This window comes from Leptinotarsa decemlineata, unplaced genomic scaffold (assembly GCF_025532065.1).
Source record: "Leptinotarsa decemlineata unplaced genomic scaffold, Ldec_3_MD MMD2_tig00000035_RagTag_RagTag, whole genome shotgun sequence".
Lineage (NCBI taxonomy): Eukaryota > Metazoa > Arthropoda > Insecta > Coleoptera > Chrysomelidae > Leptinotarsa > Leptinotarsa decemlineata.
This window is the reverse complement of record NW_027412540.1, coordinates 23,557,696-23,571,644: the sequence shown is the minus strand read 5'-3', so window position 1 is coordinate 23,571,644 and position 13,949 is coordinate 23,557,696. Positions and strand designations below refer to the sequence as shown.

The window sequence follows — 13,949 nt, the reverse complement described above, 5'->3', positions numbered from 1 at the left end:
CTTCCATCAAATCTGAAATTTGCATGCAATAACGTAAACTTTAGGAAGTTTTGAAGGATTTTTTTTGTGACAGAGCCTATTATAATTTATCAGAGTACTATCAAGATACTTTTTGATTCGACTTGTGGCTGACTCGTTTTATGTAATCAATATTGAAAATTTTCCAAATAAATTCTTATTGGCTATATTCGTGCAAGTGATGTATTGCTCTGTCAAGCTCTGTCAATAAGATGTTAATCTTCAGACAATAAAGCATATTTTGACTTTGACTTGACTTTGATCCTGGGCTGCTCATCATCATCAGTTCCAATACTCACTTCTCTAAATATATTTGTAGTTAGTATGATCAAACTGAAAATATTAAAAAGAAAATGTGAAATATGAAAAATATCTAGCGAACGCCACTGCTCTTTCGTAATAATGAGATGTAATTTACTTTTGATCCTCAGAAGAGATTAACAACTCGATCGTAATGTCCCCCGCAATCATTACATTTATATTCAGTCATATAATTATAAACAAAATTACCATCCAAGTTCCAATTCGCTTGTGTTGTCTGCCAAGGACTGTTGAAAAAATGTTGAAAATTTTCAATCTGACAGTTTCAAATAGAGCGGTGGTTATTCTAGGGATATTTGGACTGGGATGTATATTTGGTGGATTATATGTTGGATTTAGAGCCATGCCAGAAATTATTACCAGTAAAATTTGGGAGGTATACTTTTTCATTTTTGATTTAGCACCGTTCACGAATTAAATCTTTTCTTCCAATGATTTACGAAAAATTAAAGGAAGTTACTTTTTCTGGAGGTATTTATAGATAATCGACTAGTAGGTATATGCAATTTAGGCAATTTATGGCTTCAACTGAACCAATAATAATAGTAATAAATGATTTAGGATATTCTTTGCGCTTTTTATATATAAAACGTCTCAACATAAACTTTACCCCCCTGTAACTCAGAATTCAAACAACACGCCAATTTGTGTTTCAATGATATAAGGGTCGAGTTATAAATCAATTGCGAAGTCTCCTATCCTTCTATTACCTCTTAAAATTTTTTCAAAATTCACTCATTCGTTATTGAGAAATTTGATATACGTTCAAAATTTGCTTTCTCTTCCTTTATTCAGAAAAAATGACAATGAACAGCAAAAAGTAACAAAATTACCAAATAATGACCACTACGACTTGCCCTGTGATAATTCAAACGATTTTTTAAATCTTTCCTTATATTTTCTGTGGTCGAAAATTGTTATTTCAAGAAAAGAAAATTCCTCGCAGTCCTTAGGGATTCACAGAAATGTTAGTGAAAATGTTCTATTTTGAATATTCACAAAAATGCAACGGTGGTTGATTTAACATACATTTTTTAGATGAAAGTTCTCAAAGAAAACACCGATCAATGGGACATGTTTATGAAAACACCGTTTCCATTCACCTTCAAAGTTTACATGTTTGATGTTCAAAATCCTGATGAAATTTTGCAAGGCGCCAAACCTATTGTGAGAGAAACTGGACCGTTCGTCTATAAGTGAGTTTCAAATGTTGCACTCTATTAAATTTAAACTACCTACAAGAATTTCTTCTGCCTTATTTGTTAGTTTTCTTAGTTCGGACTTCCATTGTCTGATATTTCTGTTTAAAATCTGTTTTTCCGTTAATCAACTGTCGCCCCCATACGAACGACAACTCTCAATATAAAATAATTCGAAATCCTGTAATACGAAGGAAGGTCTCGAGAAGAAACTAGACATCATCACAAATGATCTTCAACGGAATGGCTACTAGGAGCCTCGCAAGGAAGAGAAGCCGTCACAACCGGTGTCACGAAAACCAAGCCACCAAACGCGGACTGCGATACCAAGAATTGCATTTACCGGATACCCTGTGAATGCGGAAAATACTATATGGCCATTGAATGTTCGCATTGCCGAGCACAAGAGACACACACAGCGAGGGGAAACCAGCAAATCAGGAATAGCAGAGCATGTTTGAACCCATCAACATAACATTGAGTGGTCCCAAGCTGAGATCATATACAGAGAAGAACATTGGTTTAGGAGGAAATTCAAAGAAGCCGCATACATGTTGTCCAACAATGTATTCAGCCAAGCTAGCGTAGAGATACGCAACATATGGAAACCCATAATCAAGAGAGAAATGGCCAACTCACGCCAAACGGTCATCTCCCACTAAACCGGTGAAGCTGGAAAAAAAAGCGGAGATAAGTGAAAGTACTCGAATGATCCATAAATAGTCATCTCTTTGAGGAATCAGTCCAGTCATCACCCGAAGACGATTGTGGATACTAACAATCGAAACGTCGTGAAGTAACTTGGCTTGGAATCTCTTAACTTTTCATTTTTATATAAAATGATTTGAAATCTCTGAAATAACAAAAAAATAATTTAAAATGAATAGCTGAAAAATAACAATTATAATTATATTAAGCAAAAAAACCTGAAATGAGATAATACTGGAATTAAATACAAGTCAAAATAGAACAATTGAACAAAAAATTAAAAAAATAAAAATGAAAAGATAAGAGATTCCAAGCACAATCGTCACCCGAAGACGATCGTGGATACCAACAATCGAAACGTCGTGAAGTAACTTGGCTTGGAATCTCTTAACTTTTCATTTTCAATTTTTTGTTCAATTGTTCTATTTTTACTTGTATTTTATTTCACTATTATTTCATTTCAGGTTTTTTGCTTAATATAATTATAATTCTTATTTTTCAGCTTCTTTTTTTTTTGTTTATATTTTTATTTTTAATTTTTGTTCAATTGTTCTATTTTTACTTGTATTTCATTTCACTATTTGATTTCAGGTTTTTTTGCTTAATATAATTGTTATTTTTAGCTATTCTCTCTTTTCAATTCTTCTTTTTTTAATAGTTCTTTCAAGGATTTCAAATCATTTTATATAATAATGAAATTCATCACGAAACATTGTCAATCACCTTCAAACAATAATGTTTGTTAGTGATAGTTTCAACTCTATTATTTACAAATCATATTAGCATTATATGATGTGCAATACAAATATTTGAAGCAAAATATTATGTAAGGAATATATTGTAAAATAGTATTCTGGTTTTATATCTATCTTTTTGAAATTTATGTTTTTGCGTCCTTTGTGCTGAGAAGAAAAAACATGCCTTTTCTCTCCAGCTCTCATCTTAGAAACGAAAAAACACCTTTTCAATTCTTTATGTTTTATTTCGTTATTTGTGAGTTATTGATATGAGTTTGAAGAGCATGTTAGAGTGCTTCAATTTTTCGAACTGAAGGCTGCTGAAAAGGCGTCTAGACAGGATTAGTTGATAATATAAGTCACCAGGATCGAATGGAATTCACCCAGTAGAAGAACAGGAAATTACCTAGTTCAATACATATGTATAATCTTCAAAAGAAGTTTGTTTCTGTGAACCTATTAGGTTGTTTCAAAAGTTTTGTCGGTTTTGATGAGTCACTTTCAGTGAATACTTATTCAATGTAATAGAAATAAGCGACATTTGCCAACGTAACACAAGTCGAATAATTTCGTTAACATAAAAATTGTCTGCTCGGGATTTGATGAAGCTGACGAAGGCCATTTTTGTCTGGTTCTGATTGGCGAAGGTTCTGCCGGTGAGAATGATTATTATAGGACTAGCTTCATTTCGAAACACGGAAACATAGCTTTTGAGTCCAGTCTCATGTTATTTGCATTGAAAGCATTAGAAAAATTACTCGATAGGTATATTGGGAACATTTTACTGGCTAAAGTACCACTGCTTCCAGACCAATATGCGTACAGGTCATTAAGCAGTGAAGGTGAAGAAATGTCGGGGAATATTGAAAATTCAGGAGAGGAGATATTTGAATCAGGAGTCAGTTGATATTGAAACCCCATGCCCCCTCCCGGGTTGAGTGCCCTGAGTTGAAATCTTCTCCACACGGTTATATGTGTGTGGAACATCCCATCTCATCCCTCCATCCCTGCTCCTCCGGAGCGGTCCTCAACTTACTGATAGGCACTTCAGCAAGATTGACATGTGACCTTCTTTGATCGAAAGTAAGTGCTTTTACTTTCTGATCTGTGTGCCTTTTTAGTCGAGAGCAAGTGTTGTTTCTCAGTGAATCTGAAAATGAGTCTGGTTAAGAAATAGGACTAAGACCTTTACAACTCCGAGGTGAAGAAATGTCGGGGCATGTTGAAAATTCAGGAGTGAGTGGAGATATTGGAGTCAAATCGTCAAATCATCAAGGCAGTCTCTACTTACCTGCACAGTAGGTTATTGGACTGACAACTATCAGAAAACAACTACTCCTTTGGCTAATACCACGAATTGCGTTGGATAGAACTATTCATTCAAAATAAAGGACTTATATAAAATGGCCTTGGAATTTCTTGAAGGATCCTTCCAAATGAAAAAAAGATATTCATTGTTGTTTCAAATTACTATTATGAGTAGTTCGACTGATCACCTTGTGATGATCTCTTGCTTTGTAATTACATCATTGTGAAGACAGAAGGCAGAGCATTGGTCAGAGGAAGGTCAACAATCCCGATAAACCACATAGCATCCGAAGAAAACCTAACTCAATTCATTCTCAGGTTATGTTTATGATATTTTCAATAAAATCTTATTAGTGGTCTATAATAAATAATTTTGCTTCCTGAACAACAAAATTTACATTTTTTTTTCGAGGACGTTCAAAATATAAAAGTGTGGTAAACATTTTCAGAGCCCGCTTTCATATCCGTCATTTATTTTTTTGTCATAAGGTTTCAAAAACCACATCATGAATAACTCAAAAACTCAAACATCATTAACTACTGTTGAAATAAAATTTATAGTTACGGTATCAAAAACGATATTCATGGAATAAATGACAAACCGGTGTTTGATGAATTTTATTCATCAATCAACTCCGAAGGCTATCTTGATTATACATTTAAATAAACATTTTTTTAGAGTATACAAATGGAAATCCGATATCAAATGGGATACTCCTGACGACATATCATATTACTCATACATGAGGTATGAATTTGATGAAGAAGCTTCTGGAGTTTACACGGATGATTTGAAAGTTACCATTTTCAATACAGCCTATTACGTAAGATTTTTTGAAATTATGTATAACGGGGAGGAGTATTGTCTGTTTTTCAATATGTTCCTTTACATTTATGATATATTTGAATGTACTAGTCGCCACGGATATCCAGGACACATAATTAGCTTTGCCGATAATAATGCCATATGTAGGATTCTAAAAAATGTAGCATTTGGGCTAAAAAGGTTTTGGCTTTCTACTTCTCCATCTTCTTACAAAAAATATTGCTTTTACCTCCACAATTATTATCCCCTATTTCAAGAAACACCCACTTCAAAGCTACAACTCTTATAAAACTTTCTAACACTCCGCCAGCATGGGCCAAAAACCGCCACTATTGAACAGATGCCTAAGCAACTACAATAAGCATGATACACCTAACATAGTCTTCATACAAAGATTCAGAGAACTTATAAATAACCAGCAATTCGACAAAATCCTTTATACTGACGCATCCAAAGTTAATGGTACCGGATCTGCTGTTACTACACCCGATACAATAATAGGAACATACAAACTTCCCAATTTTTGTAGTATACACACAGCTGAACTATATAGAATACTACAAGCGTTGAGGTCTCCAGTACAAGATAACAGTAAACTTACCTTATGCACAAACTCCCTATCAAAAATAACTATCCACATCATCCTTTGGTTCAAAATATCCTCGACAACTGCTACCACCATCGTACCAGAGGTGTCCATGTGAATATCATCTGGATCCCTTCTCATGTAGGAATACGGGCAACAAACGTGCAGACCAAGCAGCGGAACAAGCTTGTTCCTCCGACTTGCCAGAGGAGCAAATCCAATTCCACTAAGACTTGAAATCAGCAGCTCGACGAACGATGATACAAACATGGGCTATATACCCCGTTTTAGAAAGCCGCAATGATATCACCAATTTAATATTCCTACACCCAGTCTCAAGAAACAAGTTGATCGATATCATTTCTGGTTTAAAAAATACCGATAAGATATCTATGTTTCTTATCAAAAGGTTCCACAAGTACTTTTTGGAACCCATATGTCACATTTTGAATTTAATATTTACCGTAGGAAAAATACCTAAATCTTTCAAAGACTCAATCACAATACCGATTTTTAAGTCTGGTGATAAAAAATTAGTAACAAACTTTCGACCCATACATATGATTAATAACTTCTCTAAAATATTCGAAAAATGTCTCAAAAATAGAGTTATACTATTTTGCAATAATAACAACATTTTTTCTGAATCACAATATGGTTTTCTAGAAAAAAGATCAACAGGAAACGCAGTTTTTGAGATTGTTAACCAAGACTATTTGACAAATAGAACACAGATTGTCAAGGTAAACGACCCACTAAAAATTACTCGAGGCGTACCCCAAAGAACTGTATAAGAACCCATCTTATTTCTAATATATATGAACAACATCTTCAAAATTTCTGATTTTGATGGTGAAATGACTTCATTTGCTAATGACACAACTATTACTTTTGTTGGAAAAACGTGGGAAGAAGTATACACTTAGTCTGAAACAGGCATCAAAACGATTTTCAACTGGTTGAGTTCAGTTTATTGAATGTTAATGTTAAAAAAACAAATTTATTGCATTTGCTCCAACAACTAGAGATCAACCAGCTACAAACATCATAAAAATCCACAAAACATCTTGTGCAAATGTTCCCAATTGTAGCTGTACTTCTATACAGAAAACGAATACGATAAAATACCTAGGAGTATTAGTGGACCACTCTCTTCGATGGAATGCACACATTGATTATACAGTAGCTAGACTTCGTAACTTAATATATAAATTTTATCAGCTCAGGAATATACTAAACAGGGAAATGATACTGATGGTGTATGATGCCTTGGCTAACTCCATAATACGTTACTGTATAATAGTATGGGGTGGTACCTTCAAGACATCGCTAATTAACTTAAAAGTGATTCAAAATTCATTAATAAGAATCATGACGAAAAAAAACCGGAGGTATTGTACCCAGTCGTTGTATGATGAAACTGGGATATTCGGTGTTAGAAAAACTTACACAACTGCTTTCAATACTCGTAACAGTTCAGTTGAGACCATGAATGTTCCTCCATGCAGACTCACGCATAATCAACAATTTATAACCTATCTGGGACCCAAACTTTACAAACTCAAATTCAAAATAGAGTTGAACAAATTTGTTGACAATAATTATGATATATGCTACTTCTAATACTTGAATAAGAAATATCTGTTATTAGAGGTTAAGTATCGAAAACTATACCGAGTTCATCAGCTGCTCGGGCAGCTGCCCTAAAGAGAAATGCTCCAATTCCTGGAACGGACAACATGGGATGCAAACTCCTATTGAGATGCATAATTTTTCGGGTCTTTACGTCGAGTTGATACAGCTCCTCCCGAGTCCACTTCACTACTCCAAACGAGTAGAGTAAGATTGGAACGGCAAGCATATTTTTTGCAGCAACTTTGTTCTTCCCTGACAGTTCCGATGACCAGATCTGTCGAAGTTTGTGCTGATACTTGCCGCGGAGAGAGTTTTTCACTGCTGTTACCTCTTGTGAGTGGCGTTGTTCCACCCCGAGGTAAGTATACGTCTCTCCGGCATCCAGATGGTATAAGATGCTTCCATCTACGAGCTGCACATCCTCTCCGTAGTTCCCGCATTGTCCTCTTTTGAGATGGACCATTGCACATTATTATTATTAAGGAGTCCTGGACTTCCTGTATCTCCCAATATACGTCCCAAGTATTGTTATAATGTGAAGAAAAGAGAATTGAAACTTTCTATGTATTTCACCAATTTTATTTGTAACTAATGTTACTGCAGTTTCGTTATTTCCTACATCCATCAATTCATTGTTACAATGATTTTTTCATTTTATTTCACTTTTCAGCCTTTACAACGCTTTTCATTTCAGGGAATGATTCAAAAAATTGAAGATATCCAGCCAGAAGCACTTCCTATGGTGGAAGGAGTTCTTCCATCAGTTTTTGGTGAAAATCACGGTTTGTTTATTAAAGTTAAAGTAAAGGATTATCTTTTCGACGGATTGAAACTATGCGAAAATGGGGGAAAACAAGGAGGTTTTCTTGCTGGAATGGTTTGCAAACAAACTGTCGACAGACTAGCAGAGAACAAAAATATGAGAATGGAAAATAATACAATTTTATTTGCCAATATGCATTACGTAAGTTTATTATCGAATATGGAATACATTATAATCGAACAGAATACTGAATAACACAGAAATACACTATACTTAAACACTGAAATGTTACAAAAAGCCGCGATTATACAATATATATGAGAATCACCGAAATTTAAAAGTCGACCACCAACAGCTTTTCCATAACGAGAACTGAATTTATAAATTTCAAATAAATTTTGCCCAATAAAGACAACTCGTTATGCTCATGTGATAGCCAATTGACAGTAATTTATTACTCTCTATTAGCGAAACACTGCTCTAGAAATAGTGTTCCGTCTTTTTTTCTCTGAATCTATAAAAATGTACAACACTATGATTTACTGTTGAGATTTTCTTCTTATAAATATGTAAATCAAACATTTCCTTCAAAAAAAGAAACCGATAAGTTGATATAAATTTAGTCCGCCCCTGCGAGTAATAGCCATGAAGTTAACTAGTTTTCTTTATCTCCAGAAGACGCCAACTTGGTTGATGAAACGCGCGTTGAGAAGAGTGTTGCATTTCTGACATTAGGGATAAGAGCTTGTGTTGGATTCATTCTAGTTTCAGTTTTACTTTTTATTTTCATCATCTGTTTAAAAATCTGTTTGAAATCTGTTTAAAATCTGTTTTTCCGTTAACCAGCTGTCGCACCTCTTCGAACGACAACCCTCAGAAGTCGAAACGTGTGCGACCTAAGGACTAACGAGGTCTTACCACGTTAATTACACGTGTGATTTGAATGTGTCGGGGCTCGGGGCTTGACCAGCGTAAACTTAGGTTTAAAATAATAATAATAATTCATTCCGAATGAAAAACAACTAAATATGTTCAGATAAGAGACTGGACATGAATAAATCTTGTAATTTTACTCCAACAGAAAAACAACACCCATTTAGGTAGATTTACAGTCAAATCCGGCATTAAGAAGAGGGAAGAAACTGCAACATTAACTTTATATGACGGACAGGACTATATTTCTGTTTGGACAGGAGAAAAATCGATTTGCAATAGGATTCATGGCACCACAACAGTATTTCCCGTTAATATAGATAAAAACATGACTTTCGAAGCATACTCTGAAGATATTTGCAGGTAATAGTGTTTTATATAATAATTTGAATATTTTATGAATTCGAAAATGGTTAAAATCTGCGAGTCTGTCACAAGTTACATGAAAATAAAACATTGTTTGAAAAATCTCGAAAAAAAGTTTAGGTTGAACACATTGTCGAAAATCCAAATCCAAATCCATAGTTACTTTTTTCAAAATAATATCTCAACTAGAAGTAGCTTTGCTAATATTAAACAAATACTAGATAAGAGATGATGCCAATGAAAACTATATACAAAAAACTTGAATTTTATAAGTGAAAAATTACTGAAACTTTCATGATGTACGCTTCGAAAGCAAAATACTGCTTTTATAGATTGATTTTTTCAAATTATTGCCTGGATGCTTACCAATCTGAAAATGGGCATATATGAGTACATTATAATGGAATTAACACAGGTTGAAGCAAGATTAACGCAGTGCAATAGAAAACACTTTGTATAAGTTGACTAATAAATAAGGTGGACATTAAGTTTATTAACCTACCAACATTCGCAGCAAACAAATAGTCAGCGATTAAAAAAGCAAGTTTTTTATTTTCCATTCTCGGTTTCAAAATAGCCCTCATTTGTTAATGAATTTCCGTGTTCGAATGAAACGATATTATACACTTTCTTACATTTACATAATACTTTGCCAAAGATTTATTGGCATTGTATATCATTCACCATCACTCACTATGAGTAATAGAAATTTCATTTGAGGATGATGTATCCAAGTATGATCTTGAAAAAAATTAATTGGAAATTTGCGTAATATATTAGTGGGTGTGTGATAAAAAATACTCTAAGAGACAGGTTATTGGAATCCAACCGCAAGTATACGAGGGATTACCAAAAATAATGTAAAATACTGAATTGTTCTCTCAATTGAGTCAGAAAAATGTTCACAAGTGGTACAATTTTTTCACAGAAGATCGAGAAGATGTGAATGACAACGCTCGCTCTGGATGCCTCAACAACCGATGAACATGTTGAGAAAGTGAGGAAAACTATGATAGGGAGAATCGTCGATTCACTATTAGAAAATTTGCTGAGGATGTCGGCATATCGATTGGCTCATGCCATGCAATGTTCCATGTTCGTACGTTCAATAAGTAGTATTATCTTGAAGTAATGCACTGCTTGCGAGATGCAATACGAAGAAAACGTCCGGTATTGTGGAAAAACAATTCATGACTTTTGCATCACGATAATGCACCTCGTCATTGCGCTTGTTCTTATTTTTTGGCATGCAGCCACCGTATTCACCAGATTTTGTCCTCTGCTACTTTTTCCTATTCCCAAGATTAAAGAGACCCATGAAAGGATGGCGATTTGCAGCGATTGAGGAGATTAAAACCGAATTGTCGAGGGAGCTCAAGAACATACAGAAAGCGCATATCAGAACTGCCCCGAGCATTGAAAAAAAAACGCTGGTACAGGTTCATTAGATATAAAAAAATATGTAGGTGCCTTATTTTTTGATCTTTCGAGAGCTTTCGACTCAATCAATACTCATATTACAATTAACAAACTAAGTGAACTGGGTTTCCGTGGCAAATTTCTTTCTTGGCTGGCTTCATATCTTGAGGTCAGAAAAATTATTGGAAGAATTGACAATCAGAGATCTCTCCCACATGATGTGAAGGCTGGTGTACCTCAAGGATCGATTCGTGGCTCGCTAATTTTTCTACTATATTTAAATGATCTTCCCAAATACGTCAGCACCAAACACCTAATTCTATATGCTGATGATACCACTATAGCGACGGAAGCAGAAACGCCTGAAGAGCTCATTGCAAAAATGAATATACTGGCAAAGGAATTTACCACGTGGTGTGGGAGAAGTTATCTGATGGAAAATTCTGCTAAAACAGTTTGTATGCACTTTTTCACCAGAAATGAAATATCTGAGAATAGTAGAATCTCTGTAAATTATAGTGAAATCCCTTTCGCGAAATCCACCAACTTTTTAGGAGTATTTGTTGACAATAACATGGGATGGAATAACAATGTCAATCACATTTGCAAGAAATTGAATAGTCGTTACTTTGCTATATTGTTAATCAACATTTACTGGGCTATTGTTCATTCCCACATTTCTTATAATATTATTCAATGGGGTGGTGCAGTGGAAGCATCCAGGATTATACGATTAATTTTTGGCCTAGACTATAGAAAAACATGTCGTAATAATTTCAAAGAACATGGAATTCTTACATTGTACTCTATTTACTCGATATTGTCATTTCATCTGGTTTTATGTATATATTGTTCCAACATCATGTAAATATGATCTGACTGGAATAAAAATTATTATTATTATTATATCTGAGGAGGACTACTTTGAACAGAGCAGTACATGAAACATCAAGAAATAATGAATTGGATTCAGGATTATTACTGAATCTTCTGTTAGGTCAACACATTTCTTATATGGTTCATGAACCAATTTTTTCTTGTTTCATTTTTGATTTTTCCTCTCTGGAACCATTAACTATTTTGTGATTCGTTTTTTAGAACAATAGGATTGGAATACTCAGAAGATGAAACATTCAAAGATCTTCTCGGATACAAATTTGTAGCAAAAAATGACACTTTCAGCTCAAAGAAAGAAGACAACTCCTGTTACTGTACTAACAAAACGCGATCACTGGATGGAGAGTTCGCTTGTTTGAAGGATGGTTTAACCGATTTGACAACATGTAGAGGTTAGTTAGTATCCCATTCTTAGGTTTATTAGTTTCCGACGAAGTTTGAATGACGGATTCTTTCTGATGATTATTACAATTTTTTCAGCACTTCAACAGTTATAGAAATAAGTGCCACACACTTCTAGGTACTACATTTGAGATTATACAGTCCTCGTGGTGGCAATATAAGGTTGTTTCGAAAGTTTTGTCCGTTTCAATGTTTTGTACTCTATACATTGATACTGTTATTTTTTCAGCTTATTGGTGTATAACGTCGTTAAGCCATTTTTGGCCTATTTTTCTCTACATATTGAACCACAGCGCTGCCGAAACAGCCTAAAAAATTCAACAGGTATTTGGATATAATAGTGTTAATGAACGCACTGACTACCGTCTTTTCAATCACTCCAATAACTTTCTCACCAGTAGAACCATCGCCAGTCCGGACCAGACGAAAATGGCCTTCGTTGACCTCATCGAATACCGAGCACTCAATTCACTGAGATATAACAGTTTGAAGTGGACTTATAAAATACACAAAACTACTGTAACAACCTATATCTTTGTAGGGTTTTTCCTACAACTACTTAGTTTAGTTTCGTTATTGATTTTTATTTTGTACATTATCGATCAGTCGTCCAAAATATCCATCTGCTTAGGTTTTTATGTTAATTCTTCTATTTTGATTTCTACTCTCTTCTCTCGAAACTAAAGTTTATTGGCAAAAATGAGATGAATATTTAGAACGACACCACTGGGGTTGATTCGAGTAGGTATTCATCGTTAACGCTCTTATGGATTAAGACGAGGAATTCGGGCTCAAGTGGTTGACCCTTCTTGACTATTATTATGGTTCCGACCATTATCATTGATGGTTTTTCGAGACGTACTTCGAACACATTTTTCAACCGAGGCATTCATAGCTGTTCTGGGGTTTCGGCCGAGGAGTATTTTTTATTATGTGGTTTCCGCCAAGAACTAAACCCGCTCTAGAGTTTCCTCGCTGATCGAGAAAAAATTTAGCTTCAGTTCCTCGAGGTTACCCTGTAATTTTCTTTTTCTTGTTTTGTTTTTCGTTGTATTTTATTGATAATACATTTTATTGTTGATAAACGCTGTGTTCATATAAATAATAATTTACCTATCACCAGTCCCAACATCTATATACGTTAAGGAATCCTGTAGCTTCTGTTTGTATCATATAAGATGTGAACCACTGTGTTCCTGTATACGATTTTAGAAGCAGGCTTGTGTATTATGCCAGTTATAGGTTGGAAAATTTATGGAATCCACAAAATATGCGTCTTGAGCACTTTAAGTAAGCTGTTAGATTCTAACAATATATACGATTTTCATTCTTGTTTGTTCTAAATAATTATTCACTTTGAAACTGCTTCTAACTCAAATAACGAATGTTTTATCAGTATTTGAATTTACCCGAATATTTACCTCCTGTAATCAAGTATGATGATTATTCCACCTATTTAGAAATGACATTATTTATTTCAAGCGTCTTTATTCACTTTCGATAATTCATGTCTTGTTTACCATTTTCTATCGTATTTGATTCGAATATTTTTTTTCCTGGTAATCAATAGATTAAAAATCATGAAGTAACTATTGAAACGTCAAAGCTATAGCGTCAAGTAAATATTATTGATTATATGTTTTGTTAAATCATCTAATTGTACCAGTTGGATATTGACAGGTGAAGGTAAACAGCAACGATATAAAGTTTTCTCACAATCATTATCGACACGTAGAAACTGAGGAAGAACAGCGAAGTAAATTAGTCTGAAGTTGACGTTCATCTCTTCTCAAATTCAAATATGATCGTTAAGGTTTTACTTTTAGTACCG

General features: G+C 34.3%; 1 protein-coding gene across 1 annotated transcript in view; it reads left to right on the top strand.

Annotated features, from left to right (window-relative positions):
* The first annotated feature begins 472 nt into the window (after positions 1–472).
* Positions 473–13,949, top strand: part of LOC111513986 (sensory neuron membrane protein 2) — a 28,988-nt gene continuing 15,511 nt past the window's right edge. The window contains exons 1-6 of the mRNA XM_074172064.1: positions 473–715; positions 1,378–1,535; positions 4,971–5,115; positions 8,033–8,302; positions 9,183–9,397; positions 11,918–12,108. Of these exons, the coding sequence (XP_074028165.1) occupies positions 473–715; positions 1,378–1,535; positions 4,971–5,115; positions 8,033–8,302; positions 9,183–9,397; positions 11,918–12,108 (1,222 nt within the window). The remainder of the gene's footprint in view (positions 716–1,377; positions 1,536–4,970; positions 5,116–8,032; positions 8,303–9,182; positions 9,398–11,917; positions 12,109–13,949) is intronic.